At 46.2% G+C, this 21,548-nt stretch overlaps 1 protein-coding gene and 1 long non-coding RNA gene across 3 annotated transcripts; one reads left to right on the forward strand and one right to left on the reverse strand.

Moving 5' to 3' along the window:
- Positions 1–1,658: 1,658 nt before the first annotated feature.
- Positions 1,659–8,307, reverse strand: LOC138997200 (uncharacterized). Of its 2 annotated transcripts, none has more exons than XR_011468916.1 (3): positions 7,356–8,307; positions 6,587–6,700; positions 1,659–2,283 (listed from the first exon to the last, which is right to left on the reverse strand). It is a non-coding gene; the product is annotated as an uncharacterized lncRNA (long non-coding RNA). The 2 variants fall into 2 exon arrangements; XR_011468917.1 differs by lacking the exon at positions 1,659–2,283 and adding an exon at positions 3,394–3,637.
- On the forward strand, positions 7,608–21,326 carry LOC138997199 (cytochrome P450 2B11-like). The gene is made up of 9 exons (XM_070398731.1): positions 7,608–7,818; positions 11,136–11,298; positions 11,451–11,600; positions 13,575–13,735; positions 14,212–14,388; positions 14,914–15,055; positions 17,128–17,315; positions 17,484–17,625; positions 20,148–21,326. Exons 1-9 carry the CDS (start codon positions 7,648–7,650, stop codon positions 20,327–20,329), a joined length of 1,476 nt encoding a protein of 491 aa, XP_070254832.1. The 5' UTR covers positions 7,608–7,647; the 3' UTR covers positions 20,330–21,326.
- Positions 21,327–21,548: the final 222 nt, after the last annotated feature.

The following is a 21,548-nucleotide window of genomic DNA, read 5'->3' on the forward strand; positions in this document are numbered from 1 at the left end:
AGTGGTCATTCCGGTCGTTACGCTTATGGTCGCTGGCCTTTCATTATATAGGATAGCCAAGATATAGAAGGTGTCCATTGACAGATGAACAGGTAAAGAAGATGTGATACACATATGAATATTTTTTAAAAATATATTTTTATTGATTTCAGAGAGGAAGGGAGAGGGAGAAACAGCCTATCTAATAATAGAGAAACATGGTAATTAGCCATACCTCCACTACCCTTCCCATTGGCTAATCAGGGCGATATGCAAATTAACTGCCAACCAAGATGGCGGCTGGCAGCCAGGCAGCTTGAAGCGAACAGGAGGCTTGCTTGCTTCAGTGTTTGGAGGAAGCCAATGTTCCCCGCCTGCCACTGCCGGCCTCTGAGCTTGCAGTTTTAGAAACATTGTTACAAATATAGAAGCTAAACAAAACCCCAGAAACCTGCTTTCAGCCAGCCGGGCTTCAGCCAGCAGGACCGCAACATTGTTTCAATTATAGAACAAAAGCAGATCCCTGCTTTCAGCCAGCTGGGATCTCAGAGCTGGAGTGAGCAGGACCGCAACAGTGTTACAATTATAGAACCCAAACAAACCAGATACCTGCTTTCAGCAGCCGAGGCCTCAGAGCTGGAGCCAACCCTCAGAGCTAAAACTGGCCCAGAATAAAAAAAAAGAAAAAAAGGACAGGTTGGGAGCTTCAGTCACCCGCCAGCCTGAAAACGGCCCTTAGCCCCTCATCCAGGCTGGCCAGGCACCCCAGTGGGGACCCCCACCCTGAAGCGGTGTGACCAGCTGCAAACAGCCAACATCCTCTCATCCAGGCTGGCCAGGCACCCCAGTAGGGACCCCCACCCTGATCCAGGACACTCTTCAGGGAAAATCAGCCAGCCCCCACCTGTGCACCAGGCCTCTATCCTATATAGTAAAAGGGTAATATGCCTCCCAGCACCGGGATCAGCGTGACAGGGGGCAGCGACCAAACCTCCTGATCGCCCTGCGGCTCTGTGTGTGACAGGGTGCGGCGCCCCAACCCCCCTCCCCCCTGATGGGCCCTGCTCTGTGTGTGACGGGGTAGAGCCATAACCTCCCCATCGGCCCTGCCCTGAGTGTGACAGTGGCGGCGCCCCAACCCCCTGATCAGCCCTGCTCTGTGTGTGACGGGGTGGTGCCCCAACTCCCCTATCGGCCCTACTCTGTGAGTGACATGGGGGAGCTCCCCAACCCCCTGATGGGCCCTGCTCTGTGCATGACAGGGGGGAGCTCCCCAACCCCCTGATTGGCCCTGCTCTGTGAGTGACAGGGGGCAGCGCCCCAACCCCCTGATCAACCCTGCTCTGTGCATGACAGGGGGCAGTGCCCCAACCCCCTGATCAACCCTGCTCTGTGCATGACAGGGGGTGGCGCCACAACCTCCCTATCGACCCTGCCTTGAATGTGACAGGGGGCGGTGCCCCAACCCCCCAATCAGCCCTACCCTGAGTGTGACTAGGGGTGGCATCGCAACCTCCTGATCCACCCTGCTCTGTGCATGACAAGGGGCGGTGCCCCAACTCCCCAATCGGCCCTGCTCTGAGCCCGATCAGGGGTTGCACCTAGGGATTGGGCCTGCCCTCTGCCACCCGGGAGCGGGCCTAAGCCAGCAGGTCGTTATCTCCCGAGGGGTCCCAGACTGTGAGAGGGCACAGGCCAGGCTGAGGGACCCCCCCCCTCCCCGCCGAGTGCACAAATTTTTGTGCACTGGGCCTCTAGTCCTATCTAATAAAAGACAAAAAGGGTAATTAACCATACCTCCGCTACGCTTCCCATTGGCTAATCAGGGAGATATGAAAATTAACTGCCAACAAAGATGGCGGTTAATTTGCATACGTAGGTGCCAAGCCATTACGATCGCTGCTGGCGGCGGCGGTGGCGGGGAGCTGGGGGTGCCTTGCCCAGGCCCAAGGCCTCGGCCAGAGGTAGGGTCCCTAGGCCTAGCCTGTTTGCGAGTCCCCAGTTCCCATGGACACAGACAGTAGGGGGCTGAGAGCATGTGCTGGTGGGGGTCGGGGGGGGGGGACGGCCTGGGAGAGGTCAACAGGGGGAAAAGAAGACATATGTAATACTTTAAACAATAAAGAATTTAAATTTTTAAAAAAGCTGTGGTACATTTATGCTATGGAATACTATGCAACGCTAAAAAAGAAGGATCTCTTACCCTTTGAGACAGCATGGAGGGACTTGGAGAAGTATCACATTAAGCGAAACAAGCCAGTCAAAGGAAGACAAGTATCACATGATCGCACTCATATGTGGAATCTAATGAATAAAAAACAAAACAAAAAAACCCTGTTGAACAAAATAGATCCAGAGACATCGAAGCATAGAACAACATGTGGAATCTCAAAGGGAAGGTGGGGGAGGGTGGGAAGTGATCAACCAAAGAACCTGTATGTATATATGCATAACCAATGGACACAGACAGTAGGGTGGTGAAGGCCTCAGGGGAGGGGTGGGGGCAGGCTAGAAGGAGTCAATGGCAGAAAAAAGAGGGCATATGTAATACTTTCAACAATAAAGACTTTTTAAAAAAAAGAGTACATACGTATGATTCTTCTAATATTAAGTTTATAAAGTGCAAGCTAATCTCTAGTGACAAACAGCAGATCAGTGGTTGCCTAGGGAGGAAGTTGAAAATAGGGAAGGGAGGAATTACAAAAGGGCACAGGGAAGCTTTTGGGGTGTTGGGTATGTTTATCTTATTTGTGATGATGGTTTCACTGGTGTGCAATATGCCACAATTGTTTAAATTGTACACTTTACATATTTGCAGTTTATTGTATGTCAGTTATACCTCAGTAAAACTGATAAAAATAATTCAAATGTACTTGCACATATAAAAACAAGCTCCATCACAGATGCGGCCCCACCTGTGCCCCTGCAGCACTCCTCCCCTCCTGCATCTTTGTTTCTCTATCTCTCTTTGTCTCTCCTTCCCTTTCTCTGCCTTCATCTCTGTATTATACTCCTTGTCTATTTCTTGGCTTCTCTTTGTCTCTGTGTTTCTTCCTGTTTCTGCCTCATCTTCTCATTATAACTTTTTTTTTCATTGTCTTTGTAATCTGGTGTGTATTTCACATGTATTGTGCATCTTAATTGGGACCCTAAATTTTCTCCAGAAATATTTGATCTGTATTTAGATTTCATGAGGAATACAATTGAAAAAGTAGATTCACATACTCATGTTTTTCCAAATGTACTTAGAAGTTTTCCAATTACTATACTGAGTATCAATAGAGTACCAACATTGCTAGTATTAATACTAGCTACATTTTAAGTGCTTAACAGCTACATGTGGCAAGTGGTTATTGTTAAATCTGTGTCAACAGGAGCCAGGCCAAGAGATGTTGTGAGAGTTTAAGACATTTTATTACATCACTCACAGTGGGCTGAGACCAGTGTGTGGGTGTCAGCTCCTAGGGAGCATTTAAGTTCTCTTATATAGGGACAGGGTCAGGATTGCATCAGCCAGCTGGGGTAGCTTCCTGAATAACAGGACTTCTTTGGAAGATAGCAGGATGTCTGGTGAGCACACAACTCAGGCAGAGGAGTGTGCCTGAGTCAGCTGGGGAGTATATTTTATCTTCTGCAGGTGCAGGCTGTTTGCTTCAAGCTATGGAAAAAAACCAGAAACTTATAACAATACTAGTGGCCCAGTGCACGAAATTCATGCACAGTAAAAGGGAATTAATTAGAGGAAATATTTTAATATTGCTATTTGCCCTTTCTCTATAATAGAAGTGTCAGAGATGAAAGGAAATGAGTAAAATGTATATAAAAATAATATACAAATTTATTAATAAAATAGAGGCCCAGTGCACAAAAATTTGTGCACTGGGGGCGGGGGGGTGGTCCCTCAGCCCGGCCTGTGCCCTCTCGCAGTCTGGGACCCCTCGGGGGATGACCACCTGCTGGCTTAGGCCTGCTCCCTGGGAGATTGGGCCTAAGATGGCAGTCAGACATCCCTCTGGCAGCCCAGCAGCCCTCGGGGGGTGTCCACTTGCCAGCGGGGAGCAGACCTAAGCTGCAGTCAGACATCCTTAGCGCTGCTGAGGAGGCAGGAGAGGCTCCCACCACCACCACTGTACTGGCAGCCATCAGCCTGGCTTGTGGCTGAGCAGAGCTCCCCCATGTGGGAGCGACTGACCACCAGAGGGCAGCTCCTGCATTGAGCGTCTTCCCCCTGGTGGTCAGTGTGTGCCATAGTGACCAGTCATTCCCAGTCTTTCTGCTGTTAGGGTCAGTTTGCATATTACCCTTTTACTATATAGGATAGAGGCCTGGTACACAGGTGGGGGCCGGCTGATAAAGTGATTCAACTTATTCTAATATCTCCCTGTATACCACATTAAGAGTGAAAACACTTTCAGAGCTTGGCTAATTTCCCTTGTGATGAAGTATTTACAACTTTAACTTTAACGTCACACACTCTTCGAACTCGAGAGAAAACGTATAACTGACCATGTGCGAAAACGGGTTCAGGTAGGAATATTCCTACTCTGTCTAGAGTTTGTCCTTGTGATTTATCAATAGTCATAACAAATGCTGGCATCACAGGAAACTGTCTTTGAATCAATTTAAATGGGAGGCCAGTGTCAGAAGGGGACAAATCAATTCTTGGAATCAGAACAATCTCCTTCTGCAGATTCTGTTAATACTTCAGCTTTGATAATGTTAGGTCGTAATCGTTTAATAATAAGTCAAATACCATTACAAAGACCCAATGTACTATTAAGATTTCTCAATAGCATGATGATTGCGCCCACTTTCAAATTTAGTTTTATGACATGGCATTCCCGAAGGAGTAATACTATTAAGAAATTCGATGGGAAAATTTTCCTTTTCAGCGTCAACTGTTGAGTCAATGGAATCATCACTCAAATATGTGTGAAAATCTCCATCAAGTATATCCTAAATTTCTTCATTTAATTTTTGAACATGCTCATTTTTTGGACAAAGAATTGCACATTTAGATATATTATTAATATTATCTATAGATATACTATTTCCAAAGATAGCATCAATAATAGATTCATTACAAATCATTTCACAGGGGATTTCAATAATATCCATTCCTAAATGAAAACTGCTATCAAGTTTGCCATCTCCAAGTTTTTCTAACCATTCACTATAAGCAGAATCCTCTGATCTCATATTTTTTTTAAGAGACAACTTTCTGAAACATCCCCAAACATTACAGTACTTTAAATTCGTTTGCACTATGGCCAATCGCATAGCATGTGGCACAACACTGAGACATTGTCGAAAATCCTCTCCAAGAAGGAGAATTTTCCCACCAAATACAACATTCTCAGTATAATATAATATAATTTCAGTAATCTGTCTATGGTGTTTATAGCATGACTGGATGCCATGGTGCATTCATCAATAATGAGAAGTTTGGCCTTTTTAGTGGTTTTAGCAACTTCACTCTTTATATTGAGTCTAGAAATTGAAGTTTCATTTAATGGAATTGGTAATTTATATTGGGAATGAAAGGTTCTTCCACCGGGAAGTAAATTTGCAGCAATTCCTGTTGATGCTGTGGGTAAAACAGTACCACCATGACCTCTAATATAATGTATTAAAACTTTATAAAGATATATTTTTCCACTACCACCTGGACCATCCAAGAAAAAGCATTTGGGGTGTACAGTTTTATCTTCGGTGGCTGAAGTTATAGTCTGAAAGGCTGCCAACTGTTCATCATTCAGAGAATTTATCAAAACCTGTGCCTGTTGTCGCTCATATGATTCATCACATGTATTTGTATTCATTAATGAAGGATAGTCTGGAAGTTTGATATGTGAACATTTCATTCCCTGCAACGTGAATACCTCTTGAATTTTGTTAAGGGCATGCATTTCACAGTTCACACAGGCACCTTCTCTTCGGTGTGATTTGGGCGCCGCCATCTTGTGTTATGGGATTCCTGCCTCTGCTGTGGGGGCTGCCATCTTGTTACAGTGTGATGGTCAATTTGCATATTCCCTCTTTATTAGATAGGATATTTCAGAAAACATGTGCAAACAGGAGAGGCCAGGGGTAGTACTAGTATATCCTAACAGCCATCATATTGGATAATGCAGCTCTAACCCACTGTGTGACTTTGGGTAAAACTCTCAACTTCTCTGTGCTTCACTCTCCTGATCTATAAAGTGGGATGAAAAAATACGCACCTCAAAGGGTAAAGCTCTTCATACCCATCAGTGATTCCTGGGTCTGGAACGTGGACCTAAGCATAGTGCCAAATCACACAGCACCATAGGAGCCAGGACCTGAGTCAGGAACATCCATGGTGGCAATTTTCCAAGGTTAAGAAGTGGAAGGTTCCACCCCTGAATTCAAGAGGTCAGGATTGTCTCTCCCCTCCTCCTGAGTCAGAGGTGTATGATTCAACTGCCAGGGTCAGGTCCCTGGGTCTGGCAAGGGGTTTGCCTAACATTGCAGGAAAGATGCTGCCTCATCTCCCCCCATCTCCTTTTAAAGGAAAGACACAGAGAGCGGTGGAAAGCCAGGCTGAGACCGTGGCAGGTGCACATGGACATACTCAATCACATACCTGGCAAGTAGGGACCGAGCCTGCCAGAGGCTCAGAGTGATGATAGCGACGGACACCAGACCAGTGGACATCAATCAAACTGGACCAGGTCTCTGCACTTCTGGAGTTCAGGGTCTAAAGGGGGAAACAGAGACACTGAGACAGAGATAATGAGATAGGCACATACACACACAGATTATCAGAGAGGATTCTAGAAACATCCTCCGAGTGAAGACAGAGCTAGAGAAAGAAAGAGAACTGCTGGCACTGGTCAGAGCAATCAGAGATCCAGGGACCCAAATGTCCCCCCAGCCAGGTCTCAGTCCCTCTGTCTTTTTCCACCTACCCCTCCACCTCAGAGTCTCACCAGTTCTGTGTCCCTCCCCACTCCTCTGTCTCTCTCGTCATTCCCATCTGTAGCTGCTACAGAAAGGAGGGTAAAGGAAGAGGTCTGGAGATAGACACTGAGCACCCAAAGGCCCTACAAACACAGGGATGAGAAGGTGCACAAACACACAAGCACACACAAGGACACACTCCACCAGCACCATGCAAAAGCAAACACCCCTTCACATATGAACCCATAGCAATACATGTAAGCCTGTGCACATGCAAAATATCTACATAAGCACATGCAGACTCATACACAAAACACACTCGCACATGCACATCAATACAAATACCCCTTCACATAAAAAATCATACAAGTGCACACAGATGCAAGCAGGCATGGGCAGACATGCAAGCATAACCACCCAAACAAGGCCACAAGTAGACAGTGCATACTCACCCGTACCCCCAAAATAAACACGTGAGCTCTCACGAACACTCATGCTGACCTTTGTAACCACCACAGTGTCTCTGCCAACATCTGGGGAGCGGTTGCTGAGGTAGGGAGAAAGCAAGTTACTGGACAGGAAGTATGGGCCCTTTAGAACCTCTCTTTCAAGTTCATGCTCCTGGACAATGTCAGAGGGGAGGCGGGGAATAGATAAAGTTACATAACTGGATGAGGAGGCAGGATCAGGATAAAAGGTCCAAGTTGAGATTGCAGTGGGCTGGAAGGCAGTCAGATTGGGACCATGGAGCTCAGTGTCCTCCTCCTCCTTGCTCTCATTACAGGACTCTTGATTCTCCTGGCCAGGGGCTACCCAAAGGCACATGGCCACCTTCCGCCAGGCCCCCGTCCTCTGCCCTTCTTCGGGAACCTTCTGCAGATGGACAGACGAGGCCTACTCAAATCCTTCCTGAGGGTGAGATGCAGATGGATGGGTTGGAGAGTGACTTCCAGTCTCTGTATTTGGGGATCATTTACTAGAAGGAGTAAGGCATCCTTCCAGGCTCAGGGGTGGGGGGTGTGAAGGTTGGTGAGTAAAAGGCAGGCAGCTGAAGCACAGTAGATGGTGGTCAGATAGTCAGAGACGTCTTGTTCACTGGGAATTGTGTGCCACTATCTCTGGAGTGAGCAAATGGGGATGAAGAGGTGTCTGGATATGAGCCTGGGTGTAGCATTTCACATCTTTTGCCACCTTCTGTCAAGTTCCTGGGTGCCTGCCCCCCGGATGAAAGAGAAAAGGGGGCAGTGTCATTCGTCAAATAGGCTTCTCCTCTGTCAACAAAAGAAAAGAAAAGACTGGTTCATATCAGCACCAGGACAATGGGAGGAGGAAGGGGGCAGGAGGCCAGGTACAGAGGGCTTACCAATAATGCACATTAATGTGCTATCCATAACAGCTGACACTATGGAGGATTTACTGGGCTCTGCATCACTGTTTCCCAGGCATGACTTTGTGTCTTGTCACCTATTTAGTTATTAGTAATGTAATCTACACCATGAACTCACCTCTCAATGGGAGAACAGGAGCACTGACAGTAACTTCCAGCTGCCTCCTGTCTTACAGTCCGGACTCCCGCTGCGCCCCCCTGCTCCCAGCCCCCTCCAGCACGGTGATCACACTCCTGAACCTTGGGCTTGTCATTACCTTTGCTTTTAACAGAGAGAGTTTTATCACATATGTGGAAGCCCCAAGTATGTGTGATTTGGTTCTCATTGTCTTCAATGTACCACAGGGTACCATGCTTTCCTATAAATTCCTGGACTTAGTTTCTTCATTCAGAATTAAGTGGCTGGGATTTGCCTATATTGTTGTGGGAACTCACCAGGTCTCACTTACAACAATCCTGTGGGCTAGGTGAGGTGCTAACCCCATCTTAGAGATAAAGACAGTGAGGCTTAGCTTGGGGAAGCACTGTCCACAGCCACACAGCTGGGACTTCTCAGAGGGGAAGCTTGGGTCCAGCAGGGAGGGCTCTCCTCTCCAGTGCCCTCAGAGACTGAAACTGCCTAACAGTTTGGGAATCATTAAATTTTTTGAGAATCTCATTAAACCTTTATGCTCCCTCCCAATATCCACACACATCATTGCAAAAATTTGAGCGTTTCAAATCCCCAAAGCTCTTCTAGGGGTTCATGATCCTCGTGAGGAGAGAGAAAGAGAAAGAGAGAGAGAGAGAGAGAGAGAGAGAGAGAGAGAGAATGAGCTAGTGGGTGCCATGATGGGATGGGGTGGTGAAGGTGGCACTGCTCCTCCTCCATTCCCTTACATGTGCCCAAATCCTTCTGGACTCAGGCTTGAACTCGTGTTCCAGATTCAACTGTTACTCACTGAGTCTCAGTTTCCTCTTCTGTAAAACGCTAGTGACAATAAAAATGTGTCCCTCTTAAAACTGTGAGGATGAGATGGGGTATTGCATAGAGTCTAGTGTATAGTAAATGCTCATTAAATGGCAGTTCCTTTGATCCACTCATTCATTTATTCACTCATTAAATACTAGATTACTGGGCACCTTCTGTTTGCTGGGGAATATTCTAGGTGTCGCATTGGACAGAGCATACAAGTAAGGAAATGAACAAATGAGGTAGACAAGAGCTATGATTGAAACTAGTTTAGATTGAGTTGTGAGGAAAAGGCTCAATCCTGCTTTGTTTCTGGGCAGAGACACAGAAAGATGCAGGAAGAAGGCATCAGAGAGAGGCAGGTGCAACAACCCTGAAAAATGAGCAAGTTCAGAATCTTGAGGGACAACATGAGGGGGTGGGATCTGAGTGAGAAAAGGGACCATTGGGGAGAGATGCAGAGGGGTGATGAGGCCACTTCATGCAGGGCTATGTGGACCATGGTGGTGACTTCAGCTTTTATTCTCAGTGAGGTGGGAGCACTGGAGGATTTGGAGCAGGTCAGTGACATTAATTTTCATTTTAATAGGATTACTCTGATGTCAGGGTAGGGAGGGATAGATGATGAAATGATTGTAGATGGGAAAAGAGTGGGAGTAGAGACCAGTGAGGAGGTTTTGCAGAGATCAGTGTGAGAGATTTTTCATAAAAATCACAAAAACTTAAACTTTTATGATTGTAAGCCAACTTTTAAAAAAATATATTTTTATTGATTTCAGAGAGGAAGGGAGGTGGGGAGAGAGATAGAAACATCAATGATGAGAGAGTCATTGATTGGCTGCCTCCTACATGCTCCCTACTGGAGATCAAGCTCACAACTCGGGCATGTACCCTTGACCAGAATTGAACCTGGGACCCTTCAGTCCGCAAGCCGACGCTCTATCCACTGAGCCAAACCGCTAGGGCTGTAAGTCAACTTTTTACTGTTTAACATCATCCTAAGAAGTGCACAAATCATAAGTGCTCAGCTCAGTGAATTTTCTACAATATACGTGCAGATCAGTAACAACATGGCCCATCCCCAGATACCCTACTCGCACCCCCGTCCAGTCACTACCTTCCCACTATCCTGAGACCATAGGTTCATGTTATCTGTTTTTCAACTTCATGTAAATAGAATTATCATGTATGGACTCTTTTGTGTCTAATTTTGCTCAGCATTATGCCTGTGTGCTTTATTCATGTTGTTGGGTATTGCAGTAGTATGTTTTTTTCACTGCTGTTTAGCATTCCATGGTATGGACACATATTGATGGTGATGAGCATTGTATTAATAAGGTTTCAGTCTCCTTGTCCTGTGTTTTGGTGAACACAAGCACACATTTTTGGGACATGTGCCTGAAATTAAGTTGATGAGTCACTGAGTAGACATGTGAACTTTTAGCTTCAGTAAATACCACTGAGCAGTTTCCAAAGTGGCTGTACTGATGTTATGATTTTTTCAGATCTCATGATCACCACCAGAGGGCCATCCCTTTCTCTTGCTGTCTATCACAGGGCTGGCTGTTCAGGGTATTTCTCTGGGGAAATTGTCAGGATGCAGACAGCAGGTTGAAGTGGGTCACAAAAGGATGATCCTTTAGTTGTGATGCCAGAGAAATCTGGCCAGACTTAAGGATATGGGCAGGGTTGATATTAGAGATATTTAACCACCTATACTACTCGGGGCACCAATCAATCATGCAGTCCCTGGCTAGGTGGGTTACTCTTCTAGTTGCTGGATCCTGGGAAGGAGAAAAGCAGATTCAGATGGAGGGTTTTGGGGTGCCAGCTAATTACCAGTCTATATGTGTTTTAATGGTTTAACACTGTTGGTGTGGGTATGCTTGGCAGCTCCGAGACAAATATGGGGATGTCTTCACGGTGTACCTGGGGCCAAGGCCTGTGGTCATACTATGTGGGACAGAGGCAATCCGGGAGGCCCTGGTGGACCAAGCTGAGGCCTTTTCTGGCCGGGGGAAAATCGCTGTTATTGATCAAGTCTTTCAAGGATATGGTAAGGGCCTGAGAGGCACCAGGGGAAAGGGGGGCGGGGAGGGAATGGGGGATGGGGATTGCAGAAGGTGAATCTGGTAAGGCAGAATAGGGGTGGAGAGGGACCCAGAATCTCCTTCCAACTTCCTCTGCAACCCATGCCTGCCTCCACAGGTGTGGTGTTTGCCAATGGGGAACGTTGGAAGACTCTTCGGCGATTTTCTCTGGCCACCATGAGGGACTTCGGGATGGGCAAGCGGAGTGTGGAGGAACGGATTCAGGAGGAGGCGCAGTGTCTGGTGGAGGAGCTTCAGAAATCCCAGGGTGAGCCTGGGGGATGGTAAGGAAAGACGGACAGCGTAATAGAGAGGATCAGGGTACATGGCAACAGAAAGACAGGGGTGTACACGGGCAGAGAAAGTGAAGTAGAGATAAAGAAAGAGAGCCAGATAGACCATCAGACAGAGGGACAGGGACACAGAGACCGATGGAGATGAGTAGGAGAGGGACACAGGGAACCAGAAGAGATGTGGGATGTATACAAACTCCAACACACACACACACACACACACACACACACACACACTATTTTTATTGATTTCAAAGAAGAAGGGAGAGGGAGAGGGAGAGGGAGAGAGAGAGAGAGAGAGAGAGAGAGAGAGAGAGAGAGAGAGAGAGAAAGAGAATCATTGATTGGTTGCTGTCTGCACACCCTCTACTGGGGATTGAGCCTGAAACCTGGGCATGTGCCCTGTTCTGGAATTGAACCATGACCTCCTGGTTCATAGGTCGACACTCAATCACTGAGCCACTCCAGCTGGGCCATATACTTAGAAATTGGCATGCTATTTACTTGTGTTCAAGGAAACTGATTCATGGATTAATTGTAACTATCAAAGGCAAAACAGGACTTATATAAAGGAAAGCAAAGAAATAAAAGGAAGAACTTCAGACATTGGAAAACAATGGGCTGTTTTCCTTTTCTTAAGTCAACTGCTGACAAACTGGCAGTGAGGGAGTGGGGTTTTCTGCTCTGCAGCTGGTGGGCTATCAGAGAAGCACTTCTGGTCGCTTTTAGATTCTCTCTAAAACTGATGTTTATAAGATATAAAGGTAACAGGGTCCTTTCTCAAGAGATTGCAAGATATAAGCGTAGAGGTTTGGAGGGGGGAGGCAGAGGCAGAGACACAGGAACAATAAAGGAAAAGAGACAGAGGGACTAAGAGAAAGACAGGAAGAAACAGACTGAGGCAGACAGAGAGACAGAGAAGGTGAAAGAGACAGAGATGGAGGAACCAAATCAAAGAGAGACACACAGAGAAAAGGAAAAGGCAGAGAAAGTGAGAGAGACAGACAAGCTCAGTAAAGGGTCTGCAGAGGAACAAGAGAAGATGGACAGGTGAGACCCACAGAGAAGATGGCACCAACCGGATGACCTGACTGTTGCTCCACAGCCACCCTCCCTTCCACAGGGCTAGCCTAGCATATGCAGACATCAGTTAACAAGTGTAGAACAATTTCCTGAAGACCAGAGACACCTAGAGGTGAACAAAGGAAGTAAGGGAAGAGACAGAAAGGGACAGGGAGAACAGAGCTTTTATACCATAATCAATAAAAAAAATTGTACATGCAATTGATTGAACACCTGCATTGCACTCCCACTGGCTCTGGGACTTAATTGTACCTGCTCCCCAAGTCAGAACTGGGGCCTGAGAGGGAACCAACCACACAGCCTCTGTAGCTGGGCTGCCTGGGTCTGAATCCTGGCCCTTGTGATGAGTCCCTGGGTAACCCTGGTCAAATTACTTAACTTCTCTGTTTGCCCATCTATGAAATGGAGATAATAACAGAACTACACCTTCCTTACAGGGTTGAGGTGAGAAGGAAATAAAATAGCACTGGCAGGTGCTCAATGGTTAGAGCATTGACCCTCATACTGAAGGGTCTCAGGTTCCATTTCTGCTCAAGGGCACATACCTCGGTTGCAGGGCATGTGTGGGAGGCAACCAATCAATGTGTCTTTCTCACTCCCCCACACCTTCCCTCCATCCCCTCCACTCCCTATAAAAATGAAGTCAATGGAAAAAATATCCTCAGGTGACAATAAAAAATAACAAAATAAAATAATAGACGAGGGCCTGGCATATCATATGGACTAATGAGTGGTAGCTGTTATCATTCCTATTTTCTTTCTCATTACTGAGCAATGAAGGACAGTTACACAGAGATGGGGCAGCTGCCAAGTGCTCCCCCGACATTTGAGTCTGTGTCCCTGGACCTGCCACTTCCTCCTCCTAGGAGCCCTCCAGGACCCCACCTTGATCTTCCACTCCATCACTGCCAACATCATCTGCTCCATTGTCTTTGGAAGACGCTTTGCCTACAGAGACCCTGATTTTCTGAAGCTTCTGGACATGTTCTACCAGTCCTTCGCACTCATCAGCTCCTTCTCCAGCCAGGTCAGGGAGAGGGTGAGGGAGGGTGGGGAGGAGGTGGACATCCAGGAAAGGGAAAAGGGGTGATCTGCTTTGGGGCCCCAGAAATGCAGCTTAAGGTTGGAAGATATGCAGGACAACAGGGAGAGACAGGGCCACAGACACCTGGAGGGAGAGAGAGATGGTGAGATAAGGACTGAGAGACAAAGAGAAAGAAAGAAGAGTAATGGAGGAGGCAGAAACAGAGAGTCAGAGAATTAGAGGGAGAGAAAAGAGAGGGAAAGAGAGAAGAAGGAGGAAACAAGACAAAAAAGAGCAAAGATAAAGAGATCCTGAGAGGCAGAGTTGACAAGAATGTCAGAGAGAAAGAGAGAGAGAGAGAGAAACAGGAGACAGAGATTCCCCTCTACCAGAGGTATTAGGGCCCAGGAGGGTTGTCTCTTCCTGTGACCCACTAGCTCAGCCCCAGGAGGACCTTACAGCCCCATTGTCTCCCACAGGTGTTTGAGCTCTTCTCTGACTTCTTGAAGTACTTTCCTGGCACACACAGGCAAATCTACAGAAACATGCAGGAAGTCAAAGACTTCATTGGCCACAGTGTGGAGAAGCACAGGGAGACCCTGGACCCCAACGCCCCCCGGGACTTCATTGATACCTACCTGCTCCGCATGGACAAAGTGGGGTTTGAGAGAGGGGGATGAAAGGGGAGGGGCGGGGAGGGAGGAAAAGATGGGGGGCAGTGAGAAGAAGGGAGGGGAATGAGGAGGATGGAAGAACAGAGGATGCAAAGGGGATATTAGGAAAAGGTAGGGAGGAGGCAGAGAGAGATGGATAGAGAGAGGGAGGGAAGAAGAGAGAGAAAGAGAAGAGTGAGCAACAGAGAGAGAGAGATCGGAGAAATACAGGACAAGGGACAAACAATAGGGCAATAGTTGAAAAGACCCACAGAGGCAGAAAGAGGCTGGGAGAGGAAGTGAGACAAGCACACCAAAGAGATGTTGAGATGGATTGAAACAGAGCCAGAGTGAAGAGAGACAGAGATAGGGATATATGGGTGGACATGAAGAGGACAGAGAAAAGCAAAATGGACCAGATGGTGTGAGAGACCCAGAAATAGGTGGGGGGGGGGGGACCCTGATACATGCATGCAGCAAGGTTCCAGCCTCCCCTGATTCCAATGAACCCCACCTCTCTGGACCCAGGAGAAGTCCCACCCGAACAGCGAGTTCCACCACCAGAACCTCATCAACACCGTACTCTCTCTCTTCTTTGCGGGCACGGAGACCACCAGCACCACTCTCCGCTATGGATTCCTGCTAATGCTCAAATATCCCCACATCGCAGGTAGGCAGAGTGGGGACAGCCAGTCCTCCGATCCCTTTTTGGCCGCAGAAGCGGGGTAGGGGTCCTGCCTAAATGAGAGAGGCAGCATTTCCCTCTGAAATTAAGAACACTGCAGGTTTTAATGAACTGGCAACTAAGCCAGCCCTGTTGGATGGATGGATAAAGAATCTGTGAATCTGTTCTCCTGTTTTCACTGATCACTTAAAATTCATTTATCCATCCATCCATCCATCCATCCATCCATCCATCCACCCACCCATCCACCCACCCATCCATTCATCTGTCTGTGCTTTAATCCATTAATTGGTCTGTATACTTAGATTCCTTTATATATGATTTGCCCAAGAACATACACTTTCATTCTTTATTTGGATTAATTGATTCACCTATGTGTTGAACCTTTGAAACAATGGTTAATTGAATGAACTATGTGTCGTGATTCATTGGCTCACTCATTCATTCATGCATGCATCCATCTGTTCTTCTATGAACTAGGTTTCATTTCTTAATCCTTCCATCAGTCTTTCAATTCATCCTTAACTCTTCTATCCCTTCATTTATTAATTACACAATCAATTCACTGATTTATCTTTCATTTATTCATCTGTCATCAAACCATCATCCATTTGTCACTTTTTCTACTAATTTATTCATTCACTTATTCCTCCATAAATCTAGCCATCCATTTATTCAGGTAATTTATTGGTTGATTAGGTTTATTTATTTATTTGTCTATTGGTAATTATTCATCTATTGATTGATAAGTAAATACATGCAGCCATTAAATAATGTTCTTCCATCCATCAGTCTTTTTATTTAGGAACTAGAGGCCCAGTGCACAAATTTGTGCAGGGGGCGGGGGTCCCTCAGCCCAGCCTGTGCCCTCTTGCAGTCCAGGAGCCCCTGGGGGATGTCCGACTGCCAAGGAGGCAGGAGAGGCTCCCGCCGCTGCTGCACTCGCCAGCCATGTGCCCAGCTTCTGTCTGAGCAGCACTCCCCCTATGGGAGCACACTGACCACCAGAGAAAGCTCCTGCATTGAGCATCTGCCCCCTGGTGGTCATTGTGCATCATAGTGACCAGTCATTCTGCAGTTTGGTCAATTTGTATATTAGCCTTTTATTATATAGGATTGGTTGATTGATATATTCATTTATTTACCCAATTATTCATGGATTAATCTATTAATCTATTTCACTGTCATATTCCTGAGGACCTAGCACAATATGTGCCTCATTTACAATACACACAATAAATATTAGTTCATTTCCCACTCATCTTAGAGAAGAAATTTTGACAGGTGCAGAGCCTCAAGTTCTCAATCTGATATGTGATGTGTGTGTGTGCACACACATGTGCATGTGTGTTTCCCTGTGCATGTGGGGGAAAGAATCTATAACATTCATTAGATTTCAAAAAGTGTGAATTCTTCTAGCTTCCCCTTTGTTCCCCCACCCCAAGCTGATTGTTTTGAGGAGTGTCAATGATTTAACACTTTACTGTAAGTTTTTAAAAATTATTGTTATTATTTTATTGATTTCAGAGAGGAAGGGAGAGGGAGAGATAGAAACATCAATGATGAGAGAGAATCATTGATTGGCTGCCTCCTACACTACACACCCCCTACTAGGGATCAAGCCCGCAACCCAGCCATGTGCCCTTGACAGGAATTAAACTAGGGACCTTTCAGTCCACAGGCCAACGCTCTATCCACTGAGCCAAATCAGCTAGGGCTTATAAGTTTTTCCTGACTCATTGGCCCATAGAAAGCAGTGTCCCTACTGAAATGTCCATTATTATTATTATTATTATTATTATTATTATTAAATACACTTTTATTGATTTCAGAGAGGAAGGGAGAGGGAGAGAGAGAGACAGAAACATCAATGATTAGAGAGAATCATTGATCGGCTGTCTCCTGCACATCTCTCACCGGGGATCGTGCCTGCAACCCGGCATATGCTCTAACTAGGAATTGAACCATGACCCCCTGGTTCATAGGTCGATGCTCAACCACTGAGCTATGCCGGCCGGGTTGAAATGTTCCTTTAAACAAGGTTCTCTTCTATGCAGAGAAAGTCCACAAGGAGATTAATCAGGTGATTGGCTCACATCGCCCTCCAGCCCTTGATGACCGGGCCAAAATGCCATACACTGACGCAGTCATCCACGAGATTCAGAGATTCGGAGACCTGATCCCTATTGGTGTGCCCCACGTGGTCATCAAAGACACTAAATTCCGAGGGTACATCATCCCAAAGGTGAGGCCAGCCCGGCAACCACATATCTCCTGTGTGGGATCCTGGGTTCTCTGAATCTCCAAACTTGACCTCTTGTTTTATCACTAGGGCTTCTTGTTTCATGTTGTGTTTTCAGGGTGGGGTGGTGAAGGGAATGACAATATTTTGTATCTTGTGATCATTCCTCAGGACACTGAAGTATATCCCATCCTGAACTCTGCTCTCTTTGACTCACGTTACTTTGACACACCAGACACCTTCAACCCTAACCACTTTCTGGATGCCAATGGGGCACTGAAGAAGAATGAAGCTTTTATACCCTTCTCCCTAGGTAAGCGGGATCTGCACTTGCTTCCCAGACACCAGAGTGCAGGTGTCTTCACCTCCTTGAGACATCAAGGAGAGGATTTGTTTATTGAGCAGTTAGTACATGCCAGCTGCTTTACCTTCATTATCCCATCCCATATGCACTACAACCCTAGAAGAGGTTTAAAAGGTGAGATCACAGCCCAGTGGCACACCTTAGTATGCTGGACCTTGGAAAGTATGTTAACCTCTCTATATCTCGGTATAAGATATCTGTTGAGCAGTGTACTCTGAGACCAGTGCTTTACTGGGGGCTGAAGATAATGCATCAGACAAGTCATGTAGACAGAGAAACATTATCTGTCAGGATGTGAAGACAGAAAACAAAACAAAACAGCTAGCTGCCATGGGCAGAAAGAAAGACAAACTTAACCAAAGAGGTGTTAGAGACAAATGTCTACTGAAGGGCCCAAAGGACAGCCCAAGGATGGAAGGACAGAGTGGGAGGGAGATAACAGGCTCTTCTAGAATGAGGTGGGTCACGGAGCCAGTTACAGGAGAGGAACCATGCCAGAGCCCTGCCCTGAAGATGTTTTGCTCATGTGTCCTAACTTCTAGGTGTGCCAAAAATGTGAACCCTTCCTTCCCCAGATACCTCCACACAGGCACGATGTCCAACAACTTGAAAGGTTTAGGTAATGCCTGGAAACCCATCCTTGAAATGGCCTTTTCAAGGTGGTCAGCTTGCAGATTAGGAACCAATGAATTAATGGAGGAGACTCTCCATTAATACCTGACCTTTCTGGATCCCTTTGCCCTCATTTCTCTCCAAGCCAGTGGTTTATAACCTATTGGCCGGGGCGGGGGGGGGGGGGGGGGGGCGGGGGGGGGTGTACACTTCTGAGAATCTGATGGAAGCCATACACCTACCTCACATACATAAATCCCATTCACAAGTTTATGTACAATATGGGTGTGTTTTTTTCTTAAAACTGAGATAAGAAACAAAACAGAGATAAGAAAGGAAACAGAAACATACTCAAAGAAACAAAGAACAAACTGATGGTTACCAGAGGCAAGGATGCTTGGGGGACTGGGTGAAAAGGTGAAGGGAGTTAGAAGTACAAATTGGTAGTTACAGAATATTCACGGGGATGTAAAGTACGGTTTATGGAATATAGTCAATAATATTGAAATACCTATGTATGGTGTCAGTTGTATAGTGGACTCATAATGCTGTACACTTGAAACTAATATAAAAGAATATTGAATGTCAACTGTAAATAAAAATAAATAAATAAATAAATAAAACAACCCAGAGATAGAAAATCACATGCAGTGCCAGACATTCACTCCAGTCTCCACCACACATACCTGAAAAAACACACCAAGTACCATCTACACGTATAGGATCCTCAGTGTGAACCAGAAGCTCTTTGAATAATTCTTTCATTTTGTTAATCCTCACCTGAGGTTATTTTTTCCATTGATTTTTAGAGAGAGTGCAAGGGAGTGGGGGAGGGATGGAGGGAGAGAGAGAGAGAAACATCAATGTGAAAGAGACACATCGATTGGTTGCCTCCTGCACGTGCCCTGACTGAAACCCAGATATATGCCCTTGACAAGGAATCAAATCCTGGACCCTTCAGTGTGCAGGCCAACACTCTAATCACCGAGCCACACCAGCCAGAGCTTTTCTAAGAATTTTTACAAATATTCACAATTCTCCAAATGTTGTCAGAACTATGCCCACATCTACACATGTGGAGGTGCGCATGCACACACATACACACATCCAACCCAATGATAGTCCTTAGACCAGAGGTGGGCAAACTTTTTGACTCGAGGGCCACAATGGGTTCTTAAACTGGACCAGAGGGCCGGAACAAAAGCATGGATGGAGTGTTTGTGTGAACTAATATAAATTCAAAGTAAACATCATTACATAAAAGGGTACGGTCTTTTTTTTTTTTTTTTTTAGTTTTATTCATTTCAAACGGGCTGGATCCGGCCCGCGGGCCGTAGTTTGCCCACGGCTGCCTTAGACTCTGTGAGGTCAACCGAACCTTTGGAAATCTAACAGAAGCTATAATCTTCCCTGGAAAGATATACATCAAAGATTTGCACCTGGTTTTAGAGGTTTGGGGACACCCTAAAAGTCTACCCTGAATTGCAAGTGAAAGGCCAATCCCATCCAAACCAGTTGCAATGGACACAGGTGTCTGGACTTTGGGCAAAGAATATGCATCCAGCCCAGCAGGTGGCTGAGCATTGACCTATGAACCAGGAGGTCACAATTTGATTCCTGGTCAGGGCACATGCCCAGGTTGTGGGCTTGATCCCCAGTAGGGGCTGTGCAGGAGGCAGCTGATCAATGATTCTCTCTCATCATTGATGTTTCTATCTCTCTCTCCTCTCCCTTCCTCCTTCCTCTATTTGAAATCAATAAAAAAATATTTTAAACACACACACACACACACACACACACACACACACACGAATATGCATCCACTCCAGGTCCACATTGTTGATCTTCTGTGCCCACAGGGAAGCGCATTTGTCTTGGCGAAGGTATAGCCCGTGCGGAATTATTCCTCTTCTTCACCACCATCCTCCAGAATTTCTCCGTGGCCAGTCCCGTGGCTCCTGAGGACATTGACCTCACACCCCGGGAGTGTGGAGTGGGCAAGCTGCCCCCAGTGTACCAGATCCGATTCCTGTCCCGCTGAGGGGGTTGAAGGAAGGAGATCAAAGGATCCCAGGGTCATGAAGTGTTCCCACCTCTGCAGGGATGTTGCCTGACTCTACCCATGTTCTGCATCTGAGAGATCTGCTACAAGCCAGTCTCCTTCTTCCTACTTGGTTGCCACCTCCACGAGAATGTCCATTCTGCAGCCTGCCTCCTTCCATCATGCTGCAGCTCTTCTAAAGACTCAAGGAGGTGTTCTCCTTTCCTCTGTTAATAGAATTCCAGAAGTGGTGTATATATAGAAATTGGAGGCTGAAAGGGAGAACTCAGCTGAGGATCTCTCTGCAGGTCTGCCTCCTAGGCCACTGCTTACCCTGAGTGACTTCTCCCTTCCTTAGAACAACCACAGCCTCCATTTAACAACTCCTTGTGCTCCATACATGATCTTGCTTGAATACTACTCCCAGTAGCCCCATGTGGTGGGTACAATGATCATGTCCATTGTACAGATGAGTACACAGAGGCGGGGCAATGGCATCAGTTGTCTGAGGTCACATGGTTAGTGAGTGCAGGTGCAAGACTCACACTCAGTCTCTGTCTCTAGAACTCAAACTCTCTATCAAAGCTCCTCCCACCCATATATTTTTAAATTAATCTGAAACTCAGAGACAAAAAACCAACCATTTTTACTAGTGTAATTTAGTGTTTTCTGGATTTGCCTCTTCTGCATAATTCATATAATGAAATCACATAATATGTGGCCTTTTGTGAATGGCTTCTTTCACTTAGCATGATATTTTTGAGGTTCATCCACATTGTAGATTGTAGTTGTGCCCTGCCACTGTCCAGCTGTCTCCTCATTTTACTGCCTTTCCCTTTCCTTTTCAATATAAAAGGGCCTCCTCAGCCCAGGGCCTCCTGACCTGTGTGGTTATAAACTGGTGCCTTGGATTCCCCGATATACCTCTTCAAATGCACTGAGACTCAAATAAACATCCAAAACCTGACACCTCCAGGTCAGGTGGTGATCCATGCCACTTTATGTGTGACTCATTTATTTTCAGGGCACTAGGAATATTTCCAGAAGGTGAAAATTTCTACTTCACCTCAATGCCAGCTCCATGAAGGCAAACCCATTGTCTTGTTCATCACTGTTCTCTCAGCACAAAGAACCCTGTGTGGCATATGACAGGTGTTAAAAATATTTGCTCAGAAATGAATGAAGGAATGAATGAATGAATAGCTCAGACAATCCTCCA

The sequence above is a fragment of the Myotis yumanensis genome, unplaced genomic scaffold, assembly GCF_028538775.1.
Source record: "Myotis yumanensis isolate MYYU_CA2020_CCGP unplaced genomic scaffold, mMyoYum1.0.hap1 SCAF_18, whole genome shotgun sequence".
Classification (NCBI taxonomy): domain Eukaryota; kingdom Metazoa; phylum Chordata; class Mammalia; order Chiroptera; family Vespertilionidae; genus Myotis; species Myotis yumanensis.

Coding starts and splice junctions, on each gene's coding strand:
- LOC138997199 (XM_070398731.1), top strand. CDS start 7,648: ATGGAGCTCAGTGTCCTCCTCCTCCTTGCTCTCATTACAGGACTCTTG. Junction 11,299..11,450: donor TCAAGTCTTTCAAGGATATG/GTAAGGGCCTGA, acceptor CTGCCTCCACAG/GTGTGGTGTTTGCCAATGGG. Junction 15,056..17,127: donor CAAATATCCCCACATCGCAG/GTAGGCAGAGTG, acceptor TCTTCTATGCAG/AGAAAGTCCACAAGGAGATT.